The 19654-nt window shown below is 39.6% G+C and overlaps 1 protein-coding gene across 7 annotated transcripts in view; it reads left to right on the forward strand.

Moving 5' to 3' along the window:
• Cog5 (component of oligomeric golgi complex 5) overlaps window positions 1–19654 on the forward strand; it is a 282812-nt gene that overhangs the window by 173196 nt on the left and 89962 nt on the right. For 5 of the 7 annotated variants that reach the window (XM_011243868.3, XM_006515083.2, NM_001163126.1 and 2 more), the window contains 3 exons: window positions 5168–5372; window positions 9181–9342; window positions 11741–11840. In XM_011243868.3, coding sequence (XP_011242170.1) covers window positions 5168–5372; window positions 9181–9342; window positions 11741–11840 — 467 coding nt within the window. The remainder of the gene's footprint in view (window positions 1–5167; window positions 5373–9180; window positions 9343–11740; window positions 11841–19654) is intronic. The other 2 variants (XM_006515084.4, XM_017315053.2) reach the window with 1 other exon arrangement.

The following is a 19654-nucleotide window of genomic DNA, read 5'->3' on the forward strand; positions in this document are numbered from 1 at the left end:
AACAACAGTGCAAACAAACATTATGGCAATGAAGCTAAATGATTCATTTTTCTCAGTTTAGCGGGGAGTAATTGGGTTGGCTTTTTTGTTTGTTTGTTTTTTGGTGTATGTTCATTGTGCATGGTCCTGTGTTGCATGTGAACATATATCTAAGCACAGAATGCATTTTGAGCACATTCCCCTTACCCTCTTCCTTTCCCACCTGCCTCTACTTAGTCCTCCTTTACTCCTTTAGGCAGGTTCACGTCACTTCTACTTTGATATCCTATGTATGTGCAGGACTTTATATAGACAATTTACTTCTTAAAAGTTGAGGTCACATACACTTCACAGTGTAAGACTAACCTCATTTTTATGTAAAATGAATTTTAGAGGTTTTTTTCCTTTCAATCCAAACAATTTACCTTAGGTTTTTGGTTGTTGTTTCGTTTTGTTTTATTGGTGTGTGTGTATGTGTGGTTCTAGGGGGCAAGTGCTAACACATCTCCAAACCTTGGCTTTTTGTTTGTTGGTTTGCCTTTGAGACAGGTTTCCACTATAGAGCCCAGACTGGCCTGAAACTGCATGCTGGCTGATCTCCGTGCATACATTTCTAGAGTGCTAGGGTTGTAGTGTAGGCCACTGTGCTTGGCCTCTCTGCATAGTTCTACTGAGCCAGTAAAGCACCATTTACCTGACATGATGGCATACACCTGAGATTCTGGCATTCAGGAGGAAGATTAGGAGTTAGAGACTAGCTTCAGTAACTTAGGGTGTTCCAGCAACAGCAAGTGACCCCCGATGTCAGAGTCATAACAGTAACAATGACAATGAAAGCACCATCCTGAGCACCATATATACATGGAAGAGGAAATTGGCAGCCTTTGCAAGATGACGCTAATTGGTGTGAGGGCATGAGAAGGGCTTATGTGACCTAGAAAAAAGTAAATCAAGCCAGGGCTTAGATTTGACAGAATACTTTTATTTAATTATGGTATTTTTTCATTTTAATTTTTTATTAAATATTTTCTTTATTTACATTAAAAATGTTATCCCCTTTCCCGGTTTCCCTCCCCCCTGTAAACACCCTATCCCATCCTCCTTCCCTCTGCTTCTATGAGGGTGCTCCTCCACCTCCCCACCTACTCCCACCTCCCCACCCTCGATTCCTCTGTACAGGGGCATCAGTAGAGCCTTCATAGGACCAAGGACCTCTCCTCCCATTGATGCATGGCAAGGCCATCCTCTGCTGCATATGCAGCTGGAGCCATGTGTACTCCTTTGTTGATGGCTTCGTCCCTGGGAGTTCTGGGGGACCTGGTTGGTTGATATTGCTATTCTTTCTATGGGGCTGCCAACTCCTTCAGTTCTTACTCTAATTCCTTTATTGGAGACCCCACACTCAGTCCAGTGGTTGGCTGTGAACATTTGCCTCTGTATTTGTAAGGCTCTGGGAGAGCCTCTCAGGAGACAGCCATATCAGGCTCCTTTCAGCATGCACTTCTTAGCATCCACAATAGTGTCTGGGTTTGGTGTCTGTATATGGGATTAATCCACAGGTGGGACAGTCTCTGTGTGGCTTTTCCTTCAGTCTCTGCTCAACACTTTATCTCCATATTTGCTCCTGTGAGTATTTTGTTCTCCTTCTAAGAAGGGCTGAGGCACCTACACTTTGATCTTCCTTCTTATTGAGCTTCATGTGGTCTATGTATTGTATCCTGGTTATTTGGAGCTTTTGGGCTAATGTCAGTGGCTTTTGGGCTCACTTATCAGTGAGTGTATACCATGTATGTTCTTTTGTGATTGGATTACTTCACTCAGGATGATATTTTCTAGTTCTATCCATTTGCCTAAGAGTTTCATGAATTCATTGTTTTTAATAGCTGAGTAGTACTCCATTGTATAAATGTAACCACATTTTCTGTATCCATTTCTCTGTTGAAGGACATCTGGGTTCTTACCAGCTCCTGGCTATTATAAGTAATGCTGCTATGAACATAGTGGAGCATGTATCCTTATTACATGTTAGAGCATCTTCTGGGTATATGCCCAGGAGTGGTATAGCTGGGTCCTTCAGTAGTACTATGTCCAACTTTCTGAAGAACTGCCAAACTGACTTCCAGAGTGGTTGTACCAGCTTGTGATCCCACCAACAATGGAAGAGTATTCCTTTTTCTCCATATCCTCGCCAGCATCTGCTGTCACTTGAGTTTTTGATCTTAGCCATTCTGACTGGTGTGAGGTGGACTCTCAGGCTTGCTTTGATTTGCATTTCTCTAATGACTAAAGATATTGAACATTTCTTTAGGTGCTCTGGGCCATTCGATATTCCTCAGTTGAAAATTCTTTGTTAAGCTCTGTACCCCATTTTTAATAGGGTTATTTGGTTCTCTGGAGTCTAATTTCTTGAGTTCTTTATATATATATCGGATATTAGCCCTCTATCAGATGTAGGATTGCTGCAAGTTTGATGCCTGCCTACACTGCACAGTCAGTGAGTTCCAGGCCAGCCTGAGCTATAGAAGGAGACTCCCATCTTCAAAGCCCAAACAACAGTGAAACCTCAGTGGACATTCTCCACCTTCCCCAGGTTACTGCACGTTATGATTCCTCCCACCTCATCTTACCCCTCAGCCAGCAATCACTGATCTGTTTTCATATCTGGATCTTTCTATGTCTTAGGAATATAGACAAATTAAGGGTACAGGGTAGAGCTTATGTTTGTACTCTTCTGCCCTCTTTCTGGTACATGCTTTTATTGAGGGTTATCCATACTTTCCTGTGCTTTTATTGCTAGATATTACCCATATGTATTATTTCGTTTGTGTTGTATGTGTTTTTTTCTCATCTTGTTTATGTGTTTATCTGTTGATGTTGGAGTTTTGTTTGTTTTTACAATTTTGGCCTCCTGAAATAAAAGTGGTTTTAATGTTCATGTACAAGTCATAATATAGACCTATATTATTATTTCATTTGGAATAGAAATTCTAGCTGGGAATATAATGGTGGATCACTGTCGGTTACTGTTTCTGTCTCTCTCTTACACACACACACACACACACACACACACACACACCTTTTTTTTCTTTGCAACAATATATTTCATAGTTCCATTTCTGTATTTTCAAATTTTTATATAGACTTTAATTTTGTTTCTTTTTAGTTTAAGACATTTGAACAATTAATTCAGTTGTGACCATGCAGTTTTAATTTACAGTTGACAATTGACTGTAGAAGTTTAATTGTTGCGCCCACCTCGTCCGGGAACCCCGGGAACCCAGGGAGGACTGCTTATACATACCCCAGCACTGGGGAGAGCTATGTGTCCTCCTGGGATTGGTCAGTCTGCTGGCGCTTTAATTTGCATGCACCCGCTTGGAAGGGGTTGTCGCCAGATTCGGGCTAGCGCCTGCCCAGTAGCATTGTTTACGAGACAGTGTACCGGAGGCCAGCGCCATCTTTTAGGCGCCCGGCTGCCTACATTTAATGTTTTCTAGATCTTATTTGCCATCCGTAGAGCTTCTTTGATATTGGTCCTCTATAAAAAATAAATTTTACTCTATATATTCTGTCTATAAATGCTTTTGTGAAATACGTACGGCTATGTTTTTCCATCTTGGGCTTGCCCTGTTTCCTCCGTGGTGCCTGCTGAGGAAAGACACTTTTGATGAAGACCCTTTTGATGCAGATTCTCCATGATTCCTTCAGTGATGGTGACATGGGTTTCAGATCGTGTCTTAGGTATAGGCAGGCAGGTTTCCTCACACACTCGTCTAGAAAGCTAAATCCTTTGTGAATTAGTTTCTTTATAAGGCATAAGGGCATTATATTGTGAGAGATATGCGTATAAATATTAAATTGTTACATTTCTTGGCATTGGACCCTCACTAGCTTATCTTTGCATTTTGATTATCATAGTTTTTAAAATCTTGAGATAATACAGAGTTGTTTGCTATTTTCTCAAAAGTTAATTTTGCTATTCCAGGTCTTTTCCTGGGAATTTTTGTCACTTTCTTAATTTCTACAAAAGGTCTGCATTGATTTTTGTATGAGATTGCATTTAATGTACTGATTAGCCTGGGCATAATTCACCTATAACAATTAGCCTACTAAATTGGATATTATGTCTCTAGGTATTTAGGTCCCCTTAGGTCACTATCATTTCTACACTGTATTCATATTTTGTTAGATACATGGCTAAAATGTTCACATATTAATGCTTTTGCTAGTGTATTGTTCTGAGTGGTTGTTGCCAGTGTATAGACTACATTGTTTGTTCATTGGCCTGTATGGGAAGCCTAAACTCCTGCTAACTCCCATAGTTGACCACACTGCCTCCTAAACAGTGGCTGCTGTTCCTCTCTAGCCTGATAGTCTGTTTTCCAACTACCGAACTGTGCTGATCCCACTGCAGGCTCTGTGGACTCTTCACTCCCAATGTGGGCATCCATTTCAAAGCCTGCTTCCCCTTAGAATTGATATTAGGAGTAAATGTTAGGGTTTTTTTTTACCCCCAAATATATTTTCCTCTATTGGAAGATAATGTGATTTTTCTTAGAAGTTTGTTAGTATGATGAATCACACTGACTGACTCTAAAAAATTAAACTAATGATTAATTCCTGGAATAATTCTCAGATACGTCACATTCTTTTTAACTGTTGCTGGATTACATTTGGAAAAGTTTTATTTTTAATGTTTGCACCTGAGCAATGTTATTATTTACATTTGTTTCTCTTTGCTGTCTTTGGTTTTGCTATTAGAACAACAGAACACAGGGGGTGGGGTGGGTATGGGGGACTTTTGGGATAGCATTGAAAATGTAAATGAGCTAAATACCTAATAAAAAATGGCAAAAAAAAAAGAACAACAGAACACAATTAGACACTGTTTAAGGAAGAAATGGTTGTAATATATTCATTTTCTATGTTCTTATTTTTATCAATTATCAAGAAAAGGACATGTCCAACTAAAATAGTAAATTTTATCTATTTTTAATGTAAATAACATCTCAGATTATATGGGTTTCGACAAAATCCAGTGAATTTCAAAGGTGTCTTTGGAACATATCTTTAGTTTGTCCTTTACTCTAGTATTGCTCTATTTATTACATATTCATGTGAAAAGGAAATCCTGATTTACTACTTCTCATTGCCTTATGATTTATCTAATACATATTTTCCTTGGCAGCTTCTATGTTTTTGAAGCAAGCATTTGAAGGTGAATACCCTAAACTCTTACGTCTTTATAATGACTTATGGAAGCGTCTTCAGCAGTCCAGCCAGAATACCCAGGGGACTTTCAGTCCAAGTGGGACTCCTGACCTCTGTGTGGACCTCCCACACATGGAAGACGACACACAAGACATGTTCAGACTGAAAAGGCCAGATTATGAGTATGTTTTATTTAATTTCAATGAATGTGTTATTGGCATTTTAGGGATTCTGTTTTCTACTTTGCTTATAAATTAGAAGTTAGGATATACTAAGCTTCTAAGTCTGTGGAATGATTGGTGTATTTTGCAAAATTTCTCTGTAAAGATTAAATTGACCTGTGGCTTAGCATTATACCTGCTACCAGAATGGGTTTTGAAGTCTAACACTGTGCTGGGTAACTAGAAGCTGGGTGATAAGCAAATGTGATCTTTGTCTTTCAGTTGATCTAGTGTGTGTTTAAACTTCCAGGGAGATAAATCTTACGCTGGATTCTTTCTTTCTTTCTTTCTTTCTTTCTTTCTTTCTTTCTTTCTTTCTTTCTTTCTTTCTTTCTTTCTTTCTTTCTTTCTTTTTAAATTAGGTATTTTCTTCATTTACATTTCAAATGCTATCCCAAAAGTCCCACATACTCTCCCTCCCACCCCCCACCCTCTCCCCTACCTATCCACTCCCACTTCTTGGCCCTGGCGTTCCCCTGTACTGGGGCATATAAAGTTTGCGTGTCCAATGGGCCTCTCTTTCCAGTGATGGCCGACTAGGCCATCTTTTGATACATATGCAGCTAGAGTCAAGAGCTCCGGGGTACTGGTTAGTTCATAATGTTGATCCACCTATAGGGTTGCAGACCCCTTTAGCTCCTTGGGTACTTTCTCTAGCTCCTCCATTCGGGGCCTTGTGTTCCATCCAATAGCTGACTGTGAGCATCCATTTCTGTGTTTGCCAGGCACCAGCAAAGCCTCACAAGAGACAGCTATATCAGGGTCCTTTCAGCAAAATCTTGCTGGTGTATGCAATGGTGTCAGCGTTTGGAGGCTGGATTCTTTCTTAGTTGATGTTTTAGAAAAGACTAAGTAGTTGATTCTGTGCCTTAGGCGCTACAAAGCATGTATTTTGTAACCAGCTTTAAGAGTTACATTGGAGACCAATATATTGTGTTTATAAATTCTACCTTGCCAACTTGCCACAAAATCTGATTTCACATTTCTACATGAGTACCAGATTAGCTTTCCTCAAATTCTAAAATAGTGTTTATTGTCACAATGCTGTCAAAGTATTGGTAGATTCTTCTCCCTTACTTAGTAAGAAAAAGCACTGGGTAGATTCAGGGTAGTGTCAGCTGCTTTTTCCTCTTCTGTTTGCTAGAACTGACTGGTGAAGTACATAGCCAGGTTAGACTGGAATGGTAGGTTGAGAGCAGACTGTCTCCTCAGAAGCTGTTTTATCAAAAAAGGCAGATTAGCAAGAGGAGGCAAAGCTGCAGAAATATAATAATGCATTAACTTTTAAGGTGTTGCTATAAAATATGATATTCAGAAATATGATGTGTTTCTGGCTTAGCTTATTTTTTCAGTCCACGTGCACGCACTAGGAACGAACTAGAAATAGCACAGAACCAGTGAGAAGAAGATAGAATTCTGATTTTGTGCTTTTTGCTTTTTGCTAGTCGAGGCATCTGTATAGTCAATGCTTTTGCCATTGTGGCACCTGAGAGAAGCAACGGAAAGCAGGACAGACTTGGTTTTGGCTTATGGCTTTCCAGGTTTCTTTCCAGTTTGGTTGTTGTTTGCTGTGTTGTGTTGTGTTTTGTTTCTGACAAAGTAAAAACATCATGGAGGAGTACGGTGGAGGGAAATAGTTCACCTCACAGCCGCCCAGGAGCAGAGGATAGCATGTTGCTCCTGGGGGCTTGCTCCCAGTGATCTACTTCTTCCCCTTGGCACCACTGCCAACTTTCTACCCTTTTCTCAGTAATACCATTTGTATGATTAGACCATCAAGGATTTCGTCCATTTGTTAAGTTTAGGGAGCTTCCCCAAACCCATTACTAGCAGCTCAGCTCCCAATGTCTGTAGGGGACATCTCCTATTCTAATAGTAATGGTTTGGTACTGCCATGATGATAAATTAGAATTCGAAATGTAGAAAGAGCTGCATTGTCTGTGTTAATTTGATTTTAAAAAGGAACATAATGAACATTTAATACAGGAGGAGTAGTCATTCACAAATGGTACTCAAACAATAGTCATATGCAAAAAGATGAAATTGGACCTTTTTTTGTGACAGTGTATAGAAAAATGAACTAGAAGTGAATCATAGATCTAAATGTACAATGTAGGGGTTAAACAGATGGCCTAGCAATTGGGAGCTATTGCAGTGCATTGCAGAATTTCCATGTTCAGGAAATACTTGGTAGACTGCAGACACTTAGTGATACTTGAGGGAAGAGAGGGGAGCTAGGAAAGAGTGGCACATTCAGAAGTCACCAGGCACCTCTGTACTTGAACTTCACCTGACTCGCTCTTCACTAGACGTAAACTCCCCTCGGCTCTTATCAAAGTGCCCGCTGCCTATTCCCAGGAAATCTGTGTGGGGACCAGTACTTACTGAGGGAGAAAGCGTCAAGCCATGACTAGAATTGTGCTTCAGGAGCCAAGAGCAGTTTGACCTGTAAGTTTGTAACAGGTTGACAGGAAGGTAGAGAGAGGAGAGACTGTTGCCTATACCCAGAGAGCAGGTCAGATGTTGTCAAGGTTGACCTGTAAGATGGAGGGAAGTCGTCGTAGAAATTACTTAAACCCGACCCAGTGTTTCTAACCCTTCCTAAGACCATTCAGTTCCTGGATAAAAGACACACACAACCTTTATATTTACAACAAGCCTTAAACAGCACAAGGGCCGGTCAGACTACCCTCTTTGCTATTAAAATCTACTTTCCTATCGATAATCTTGAGTTATTATTTACTATGTTTCATCTGGGCTGCTCTTAACTCCAGTTGGCCAGCCTTTGGGGCAACATTTTTTTATGTCTCAACTAGCCCATGGTGGCTTCTTTCCTCCTCCACCTCCTCCTGGCTCCTCCAGCCTTGAGCCCTGAAAACCTAAGCCCCACCTCTGTCTTTTCTGCCCAGCTGTTTGCTATTGTCAGCTTGTTTTGTTTTTTTTTTTAAACCAATCAGAAATAAAATAAATTAGGGGCAGGGTCACCTGGGTCTCCTTGCAGACTCCGGGTCTTGGGGGCCCTTACTTAGCATTACAATAGATAGCAAGACCAAACCTCAACAGGAGGTTTATTCTCTAAGGAAAAAGAAGGGAGTGGAAAGGTTGCTGAAGGGATTGTAAGCAGGAGCTAGGAAGAGACAGGCAGTTAATCCTAGGAGTAAAACACTTCTTAGTAGTGCTGAAAGGCCTTTACTAGTAACTAAAAGAACAGTATAAGATCTAGTCATTGCCTGCTAAATAGGAGCCTGCAGAGATGGTTAGCATCAGCGAATGGCAAAGAAGAGTTTAGTAAAGCAATTCCACTTGAGGACATGTATGCTGTTACAGGACTGTCACAAATACTTCTTTCTTTTGTCTTCATTCTTGCAGTGTTCCAAGACTGGAAATCCAAGGAAGGTACCTCCGTACCCTAGCCCTCAGTTTGTAGGCTTTATGGAGCATGGTAGCTATGAGTTACAAGGTTGAGCTAGTGTGGGAGGAATCTGCTGACTGCATCTTGGGTATGCTTTGATCGTCTATAAACAGGCTAGAAATAAAAGGCTCTTGCAATATTCTTTTAGTTTCAGGGGACTGCCAATACACTACATACTACACTAGATAGCTAAGTTTTGCATTTAAAATGCTCATGTGATCTTTAGTAGGTGTTCAGTTATGAAGCATGCTTGTAAATGTGCTTATAACTTTTTAAAAGAAATTCTTGTTACAACTACAGTTTATAGCTATTAGTTACCTTTTTAATTTTTTGTTTTGTTTTGTTTTGTTCTCACAGTCCAGAAAAGGCTTTGAAAGATTCACTGCAACCATATGAGGCTGCTTATCTCTCAAAATCCCTATCACGCCTCTTCGATCCCATCAACTTGGTTTTTCCTCCGGGAGGACGTAATCCTCCTTCCTCTGATGAGCTCGATGGAATCACTAAGACTATAACAAGGTACGCCTTGCTGATGGAATGGCCTCCTAGGCTGCCTGCCTGCCAGGTTTCCTAGTGGCAGTGCATTTTAAATTTACCTCAAACCAGTCTAGTGATTAGGGTTCAATTAAGTTTTGGAGTAAGTGCTCATAATGCTTGAGATTCTAATTAATAAAGCCACTTAGACACACATAGTGTATAGATATACATAGTATATATATATATAGTGTAGAAGTCATCTCTCATATTTGTTATGTATCTTAGCAAGATGGAACTATCCCTAGGCCTTTTACTCCTCTAACTTCTTAGTATTCCATGGGGAAACAAATTATAATAATCATACAAACTGTAAAAACTGAGACATACCTAGAGGTTTTAACCCAGAAATCACTTTATGGCAGGAACAGGCCTAATACTTCTGATTCTCCTGCTATGTTTAGCAATTTAGGCTTTCAAGTGAATGTGACAGCTTTTATCTCAAAAGGGAAGGCGTTTGACAGAGACCCTTCTGACAGAAACAGACAAGTGCAGCTATGCTGTTGGCTTCTGAAGATCACAGGTCAGACCTCACACTCTGTCGTAGTTGGTCAGTTGTTATAACATTATGATGGACATTTTGAGGAGCAAAAGCAGTGGCTGGGCAATCTAGAACCATGTGGTAGGATTGCTTAAGCGTTTTTTAGTCTACAAATTTGAAGAGGGCAGTTTACAAATGTAATACTTATGTGCATATCTGCAGCTGTGAATGTACCTATACAGTGTTTCTGCTGCCCTAGACCTGCCACCATATACTTGGACATGATAAAGTCTTGACTGTTTGCTTCTCACCTTAACGAGCATTCCCTGTTTAGTGTGCTTGTGGTGGGAGACGTGCTAATTCCACTTATCTCTGTTACCTAGTTCTGTAAATGCTAAGGATTTGATTATCAAAGAAAACAGTGCTATAGTCAAATATCATCTGGGGTTTTAAGGATGCTTATGTCTGTGTTTAATAGAATGTAAAAGTGAGCAATCTCAGTACTACATGTGTTGGGGTTCAGGAACCCACACAAACCATTCAGATACTAATCTCAGTTAAACAGGGCTGGTTGATTGAACACACACCCTAAGACTAATGATGTGGGAGGACTGTAGATCCAGACTTGGAACCTGGGTGGAACCTCAAACAGGGCCAGCTTATAAATGCTAAAACTGCAAAATTCACAATGAGCTCATATGCAGGTGGAGGAAGTGCTACCCAGGCTCTGACTCAAGCTACTTTAGACATAACAGTTCATATTGACCTTTAATTTGATGGGTCCTAAGTGAAGCTTATAGTTGTGGAATTTCATGAGATTAACAAGTCTTGTAACATACCAAACATAGCAGGGTATGTGGTCAGCATGCCCCTGCTCTGAGTCAAGTTATTTTTCTGTGTCAGTGACTGGCAGGCATATTGCAGCAACAATATGAAATAGCTGGCAGCAAAGAAAATAATGGCTACAGCTATGCTTGGTGGGACAGGCCTCAACAACATGAAAGGGCATTTTGTCATGCATACTAGTGTTGTTTCAAACCCTTTCAGTGCTGTTTTTGGTTGTTTTTGTTTGTTTGTTTGTTTTTGGTTTTTTGAGACCAAGTCCCCCCAAAAAGGCATCTTCTTGCCTCTGCCTCCAAAGTACTAGGATTAAAGGTATGCGCTACCAGTCCCTGGGTGGCTTCCTTTAGCTTCTTTAAAAAGTTAATCTGGTAAGTATGAAAATTTTATGCACTTCAGGGATAATGCATTTCTTTTCTACTCCATATGGTTTTAACTCTTGGTGGTATTCTTTCCATGGTTTCTGGAAAAATGTCCTCTTTCCTTCTATAGTCAAATCAAAAGTCCTATCAGTTCACTGTTAAAGTTGACAGTGGATATGACAGAGAAATACTTAAAAATCTAAGATTTTAAACATTAAAGTTGTAGCCCCATGCTCTTAATGTATTTATTCTTTACACAGTTAATGAGCTGGCATAGGTTATACAGAACCCAGGTGTCCTATGTGTCATATGTAATTAATATGTTTAGCCTATGTTCCTCCAAGGTCATCATTTTCATTCAAGAGCTGTCACTTCCTTGCAGATGTCTGTGGCATGCAATGCCTCTAATTGCACTTATCAGTATTAGCATGAGTGTACACAATTTAGTCTCTTAATGATAGACTGGACCCACACATGGCTCACTTTTATTAATGTGAAACTGGTTGTTAACAAAGCCCTTTTTTCTAATGCTTAATTTAGGGAGAAAAATGAAACACTGTAGCCAGTTCTTGGAAGCAGTGAGCAAAAGCTATATAAAGACTCAGTTTGTTCTTTATTGGGTTTCAGGTTATGTGATGCTGATTACTTTGTTGATTAATTATGTTTGCTTATAATTGAAATCTGCTTTTGTTTTCTCCAGTGAACTCAATGTAGCTGCTGTTGATGCAAACCTCACATTAGCTGTGTCAAAAAATGTGGCAAAGACCATCCAGTTATATGCTGTGAAATCAGAACAGCTTGTAAGTGGTGTCCCTTTATTTATATGATTTGGCTAAAAATTGTTAGTTATATGTTTCTTGAGTAGCCATAATTAACATTATAACAAATGAAGTAATCTCTTTATAGTTACATCTGGGTTGTTCTAGTTGGTTTTATAATAATTTTTAGAGTAACATGCGAAATGATTTACATAGACTGGCCCACAGTGGTAATTATATTATGAAGCTTCCTACTTTCAGTTTCCAAATTATGTTTGTTAATATGGTGCAATTTTCCATTCATTTGTTCTTGTAATCTTGACAAATAATTTAGAGGCATCTGTTTTTCAAGCTTTGTTTATTAAAAAAGAGCCATACAGGGACATGGGAGCTGTTTGTAGGCAATCAGATGAATAATTTTTCTTTTAGACCTTATTTATGAATGTTTATAGCTTTAAAAATACACACAAACATGATATATTATCATAAATAAAATCTGGTATTGTGTCCAGTAGAGTTTAGTGTGGCTGTCTAAGTGCCAGGAAAGAAGTCTCTATGAGATAGCCCTGCCTGAGGATAAATGTGAGAAGAAAGAGCCAGCCCTGCCTAAAAAGAGTTCACTTTCTGATGAGGACAGGTTGAGGGATAACAAAAAGGCAATAGTCATAGAATATATAACTTTAATTAATGTAATAATGACACAAGGCTTTGAATAAGGAAACTATGTTAACTAAGGCAGTTGAATTCATGCTATATTGGTGACAATCTGTGGCCTAAAATCTCTAGGTCCTCCCTAACAAATATTGAAGACTGATAGAAAATTGTCATTTCCATATTTAATGGGAAAAATTTTACCTCAAATAATTTTACTTTTTAACCTTCATTTTTGTGGATAAGGGAAGCCTAATCATTAAATAAAATTACAAAGAATAGCCAAGTGATAGTATTGCACATCCTTAATCCAGGAGGCAGAGGCAGGCAGGCAGTGATCTTTTTTGGCCAGCCTGGTTTACAGAGCAAGTTCCAGGACAGCAAGGCTTACATAGAGAAAACCTATCTTGAAAAACAGAACAAAACAAAGCTCATTTATTTAAAAACATATTACTAAAAATTGAAGTAACATTTATTTTCTAATTACTCACTGTTTCTTGCCAGTAAATTACACTGTTTGTGCCATTCTGTTTTATAGTTTCACAAATTTCCCTTTTTATTTTAAAATTATCATTCTTGCTTCATTTGTGTATGTGTGCATGCACACAAGTACACATATGCATGCGTGCAGGCCATGTGTGCACATAAAAATCCCAGGTCAGTTCTTTCCCTCTACTTGGGTGGGTGCTCAGGTGTGGCCGCGAGCGTCATCCCTCCTGTGCTCCCATGCCTTTCCTTCTTCAGTTCCCTCAAGGCTTTTCAGAACAGTTTCACTAAAGCAGTCAGAGGAAAATACAAAGTTTTTGGTTGAAGAAAGGTTGGAAATGTTTTAAAGTAGAATAAACAATTCTGGGTATAAATGGAAATGTTAATAGGAGATTTGAGATGAAAGCCACTCCTTAAAAAAGGATTCTTTTTATAGTTTAAAATATAAAACTCTAATTCACAAGGTTGAAAAGTGACAGCAGTTAATTCATGGTTGAAATGGTGAAATAAAATCAAAGTAGAAATTTGAATTTACTGAGCACGCATTCAGACAGGATGGTTTTGAACACACCCTGAAGTGTACAGCAAGTGGCTCTCCAGATCTTGCCTGTACTTCCCTAAATACTGGAAGGTTCTTGTCTGCCAAAACACGTTAATATATGGAATTCCTGCTTTAATTTATATCAGGAAAAAGGCTAATAAAAATGATTTGTTCTGTGGTGTACCAATGTGTAACAAATCCTTGTGACACACATTACAGGACCAAGGGCATGACTTAGTAGGTAAAGTGCTCACCCTGGGAACTGAGGGCTGGAGTTCCATGTCCAGCACCCACGTAGTAGCCTACAGGAAAGAGAGACCCAGTATCCCTAGAGCAGGTTGGCTAGCTAGATTAGTGGAGTTGGTGAGCTCTAGATTCAAGTATTCAAGTGAGAGATGCCACCGTGAGTGAGTTTGTGTGTGTGTCTGTGTGTGAAGAGTGATGAAAGAAAAAACTTGCTGCCTTGGCATCCATGTGTGCACACATGCACATACATGCACTCACATCCTTGCACAATGCACCCACACATGTAAGCCCCACATACTGAAGTACACGCACACCATACACTGATACAAACACAAAGTACATTTACATTTTGGTAATCCTAAATTATTAATACGTTTGTTCACCCCCAAGATTTTGCTGTTATTTATTATCAAAGGTATGTATAATGTAAGCATATTTCTCTATAAAGATGAATCTTTAAATCCTTTCTTACCAGATAATTCACTTTTTAGTTTTTTTCTTTGATTTTTAAAACATGGTCACGTGTCTTGACTTGCTATATAACCTGGTCTGATCTATATCCCTTAATGAATTTACTGTCTGTTTTAATCACACTTGCTGTGAAGAGACACCATGACCAAAGCAACTATTTATAAGAGAAAGCATTTAACTGGGTGTTTACAGTTTCAGAAGTTCAGTACCTTATCCTCATGGCAGGAAGCATGGCGGTGTGCAGACATGGTGCTACTGCAGTAGCTAAGAACTATGCCTTGATCCGTAGGCAGGAACTGAGACTCTGGCCTTGGCATGGACTTTTCAAACTTTAAAGCTTACCCCAGTGGCACACTTCTTCTCATAAGGCCACACCTCCTAATCCTTTTAATCCTTTCAAATAGTGTTACTCCCTGATGATTAAGCATTCAAATATCTGAGCCTTTGGGCTCTATTCTTATTCAAACCATCACATATGTGGCATTTACAGGTGTGTATCACCATATCTTCCTCTCAGAAAATCTACCTTGTAATAACTTATTATTGTTGCTGCTTGTGATGTGTGTGCACATGCATGTGTACAAACACACATGTGCCATGATGTGTGTATGTGGCGGTCAGAGGACAACTTTGTATGCTCAGTTCTTTCCTTCTACCTATACCTGTATCCTGGGGCTGGAATATAGATTGCCGGCTTATACAGCAAACTCCTTTACCTGAGGAAGCCATCTTGTCAGCCCCAAGAATCCACTTTTAAAGATAAGATAGGGCCACAAAATAACCACTATTAGTATCTACCTGTGGTAAAGACTTGGCCTGTGCTAGGCCATCTGCATGTATTTCACAACAATCCGGGTTTAAAATGGGAATATTCATGTCTAACACTATAGTCTAGAAATCCAGCCTGAGAGAAGTTATATATTACCACTTAGTATCGCAAAGTAGAGTGTTAGTGAGCAGGCGTTGCAGCCAGTGTCTTGACTGTGAGCTTTAACAGCATTTATTTCTGACAGACATGTTTATAAAAACTCCAGATTGTACCACCGTCCTGTATGTGGTTCCTTACTCACTGTACAGTGTGATGGGGACCTGGATGAAACAATCATTGATTTACTTATCTGGTTAGAGTTGGTTGATCTCTCTGCTTCAAAATAGGGTTAGATGATAGCATTACTATTTTAGTTTTATAATAAGTTTTTCAAGTGTGCGTGGTAAATACGTTTGTATATGTGTCCGCATATGTGGGTCCAGATGCCCATATGTGTGCATGGGTGCTTGCGTGTGTGCAGATGGAGGTTGAAGGTTGACATTGGGTGTCTCTTTGATCACTCTTCCTCTTATATCTCTAGGCAAAGTGTCTCTCCTATCTAGAGCTTGCCATTTTTACTAGTCTAGTTCAACACCTTGTTCCAGAGATCCCTTATCTCAGCCTCCTGAGTTTTGAGATTACAGGGAAGCCACTATATACCCCTGGATTTTATATGGGCTCTGAGTATCTGAATTCTGGTCTTCATACTTACACAGCACTGAGCCATCTCCCCTGACCCTATTATATGAGGTTTTCACATGAGAGTTCTAAGTGGTGTGACTTAGACCCTTTGTTTTTTGTTTATTGTGTTTATGTAAATATATGCTTATACATACATCTTTGTTCATGTGTATGTGCAGGTGTGAGTACACAGTTTGTATCCATGTAGGTTGAGGCCAGAGGTTGATATCAGGTGTCTGTCTGTCTGTCTGTCTGTCTGTCTTTACTCACTCCCGATCTTACTGTTTTTGAGCTAGCTTCTCTCCTGAACCTGCAGTTCCCTGATTTAGCAAGTTTAGCTGGCCAGCAAACCCCACGCATCAGCCTGTCTCTACTTCCCCAGTGGTGGTAGTGTGAGCATGTGGGTGTGGGTCTGGGTCTGGCTTTGTACATAGATGTTTGGCGTCTGGACTCAGCCCCTCATGCTGGCTCAGCAAGCACTTTGTGAGTCCAGCCATCTCCCTAGGTATTCATACTGCTTATTATGTGCTTTCCAGAGTTCTTCATATAAATATCTGGGTACTCTTGTTTAAAGAGACCAGTACTTTTTTCGTTGTCTTCATTTACATTTTTTATTCTTTCACACCTGCAGTAATTGTGAGTATGATTAGTTCACTTGATAGAATTTTGTGTTGAAAATACATGTGTACACACAGGTTAAGAATATAGCTCAGGGGCTGAAGAGATGGCTCAGCAGTTGAGAGCACTGGCTGCTCATCCAGAGGTCCTGAGTTCAATTCCCAGCAACCAACATGGTAGCTCACAACCATATGTAATGGGAGAGGATGCCCTCTTCTAGTGTGTCTGAAAATAATGACAGTGTACTCACATAAAATAAATAAATCTTTAAAAAAAAGAAAAAGAAAAGAAAAGGATATAGCTCAAAGCCTGGCTTGATAGCACACTCCTCTCATACAGCACTTGGGAGGCAGAGGCAGGTGGATCTCTATGAGTTTGAGGCCAGCCTGGTCTACATAGAGTTCTGGACAGCCAAGGTTGTAGAGAGAGAGATCTTGTATCCAAAAATAAACAATCAAAAAACAAAAAAGGAGTATAGTTTAGTAGTGGAATATCATCTGTCTAGTTTATATAAAGCCCTAACTTGGTTCTTAGCACTACTAAACAAGCAAATAAAAACATAGCAAAGCAGATACCCATATATTATATTTCCCTAGGTGTGTATATTATTATGTTTTATTGAACTGAACAAATTCTAAACAAATATTGGTGTACTAGAAATTTGTTTGTATATCCTGAACTAGGAAAAAACGCCACAGATCTATACAATGACTGAACGAATGTTTTCCTCTATTCTCTGTATATTAAAAATAACTTAAACTATTGTTTTAACAGGGAACTTTTATAGAATTTTTACATGTGCGAGGATTGCAGACATTTATAATTAAGAAAATTATAAGCATATATACTAACAAGTATTGTTTTTAAAGATGAATTATTGGGATTTTCCAGCACTAAAATTACTCCCTGGTAATTTCAAGGCCTGGACTCTAGACTCCTATTGTAAATGTCAAATGCTTTGAACTGCGAAAAGTACATGGACGTATAATTAAGTTGCAGACCAGTTGCGGCAGTAATAGAGTGACATTTAGTAGAAGGTTTCCATTTCAGTGCAGGTCAGCAGCTTTGTACGAGGTCAGGATTTCTAGACCTAGGATTTTTTTTTTAAGCTTTGTAAATATATACTTTGTTTCATGAATAATTTCATAAGTGACTTGGAGATTTGACATTCATTCACTTTGGAAGAAAATTTATATGTGTGTTATTATGTGGTGATATAAAGTGACCAGAGGTTACTGTTATTTTTAAAAGGGTTATTTGATGGAGAATGTAACATTATCTCTATGGATAGCACTCTGTGTTGTATAGCATCACAGTGATCTCTGCTGTCACATTCAAACAAAAGAGCAAAGGGAGTCTGGAATTACTAGGAAGAGTTTAGTGTGTACATGAACAGTAGCCATGTATCCTTGGTTCTCAAGAAAACAGCACTTTGCTATAATGCAAACACACTGGTCTCGTTAGGCTAATGAGCCTGCTGATTACCAGACAGACTTCCATTTTCCTGTCCTTGTTTTCATCCTGAACTGCTTTAAGATCATAGCTTTCTGACTGGCTTTCCAGATTTGTAAGTTTTTGTTTTTCTGGAAGCTATTACAGATCGGTAATAGATAGACTGGTGGCTTGTCTAAAAGTTGGAGAGGTATCCTGTTGACAGAGAATAATGGTAAAAACTCATTATTAAATAGTTTCAGGAGGAATAATCCACAGTCTTTCCTGGGCGCTCTGTGCCCACAGTTCCAAGCTGCTCGGGACAAGAATACCCTTTGATCTCATAAGGTTGAGACCAGTTTGGGTAGCAAAGTATGACCCTTCTCAAAAAAATAAAATTAAAATTTCAGTAGAAGTCTGCCAAAGTTTCTCTTAGTCATGCGTCATGAGTTGCCACAGGACAGTGCTATAATAGACAAGCTGGACGGCACTCATTTCCCAGACTGTGAGGATCAGAAGAGCTGTAAGCCAGGTGCTTGGCTTGCCTGGCCTTTGTCATGTGGTGGCTGACTGGCCCTAATCTTAGGTAAGACTGCTCTGTAATTTTGGCAGCAGACTTGCTTCATGGGAAATAGTCATGGGCAAAAACCTATCTTGATAAGTTTGGCTCCCCAAAGCATCTCATCCACAATGCAGAGTTCAAGCGTTTGGGCTGTCTCTGCAAACACCAGAACCAGCCACAAGGCCAGAGGAAATCCAATTCAGCACAACTTAGTAGCTGGCTTGGCAGTTTATTGTAAGCATATTTAAGTACAGAACAATTTGGGGAAAAGTTTCCTGGTGTAACACAGTCTGATGTGAACAAGGAGGCATAGTTACATCAAAACTCTTCTCAAAGTACATGTCACTTCTTCCATGAAGACTACATGTTTCGTCGTAAGGGCCTAGGGGAGGGTCTGGAGTGGTCTCTGTCATACAGATAATGGAGAGGTCATCCTGGCTACTGGCCACCTCCGTTCCTGGTTGTGGGAGCTTGAGGAAACCAGGTACAGCCTGGGCCCTACACACACCACACGGTTACCTAGGCTGTTAGTCGCCTCCATTCACAGCCTTCTCGGTTTTCCTTTGGAGACACAACCCTACTTATTTAACATTCCTGGTCCCCCTAGTGCTGTCTTGGAAGCACAACCATTGAGCTCCCAACATAAGAGTAAAGAATGTAGATGCAAAATGCTGATGAAGCCATTTCATAGAACCAAAGTGGGGGTGGGGGGTGGGGGTGGGACATGGCAACAGCATCAGAGAAAAATCATGACCCCACCCCAATTGAAACCTGTCAGTGTGTATGTGTGTGTGTGTACACGTGTTGTTTTATGCATCTGACTGCTTTTATCCAATTACTGATTCCCATCCTGCTTGAAGCCTAAGAGTGTATATTTGTTTAATGTTGTGCCATTTGACTATTACCTTCAAGTAGAAGGTAATACCAAAGAAGAAAGAAATGTGTTGCTATGGTAATCTGCTTAATTTGTTAGTATTATAGGTTTCTTTTAAAGGGTTTTATTTGATCTGGCATCTTGCTATACTGCCCAGCTAGCTGTCCCTGAACTTTTGGGCTCAAGTAGTCTTCCTTTTGCAGTCTCAAATACAAATGTTCTGATGACAGCTGGCCATGGAGCCCTTCCCTTGAGTGTCTTATTAATGATGCTGCGCATGCTGGCCCTTGGCATGTTCTTAAAATGTGTACTTCAACTCCTTTTCATTATCACAGGCTTCATAATAATTCAAGAATTTTTACCTATTACCTCCACATTTCTGTCAATAAAAATATTTTAGTTTTCCCAGTGTATTCCAAAGTGTGGCGCTCCATTAGTCTCTGTATCCTTTACATTCAGTCCAGGAAGTGTTAGAGACTTGGGAAGG

The sequence above is a fragment of the Mus musculus genome, chromosome 12 (assembly GCF_000001635.26).
Source record: "Mus musculus strain C57BL/6J chromosome 12, GRCm38.p6 C57BL/6J".
NCBI classification, from domain to species: Eukaryota; Metazoa; Chordata; class Mammalia; order Rodentia; family Muridae; genus Mus; species Mus musculus.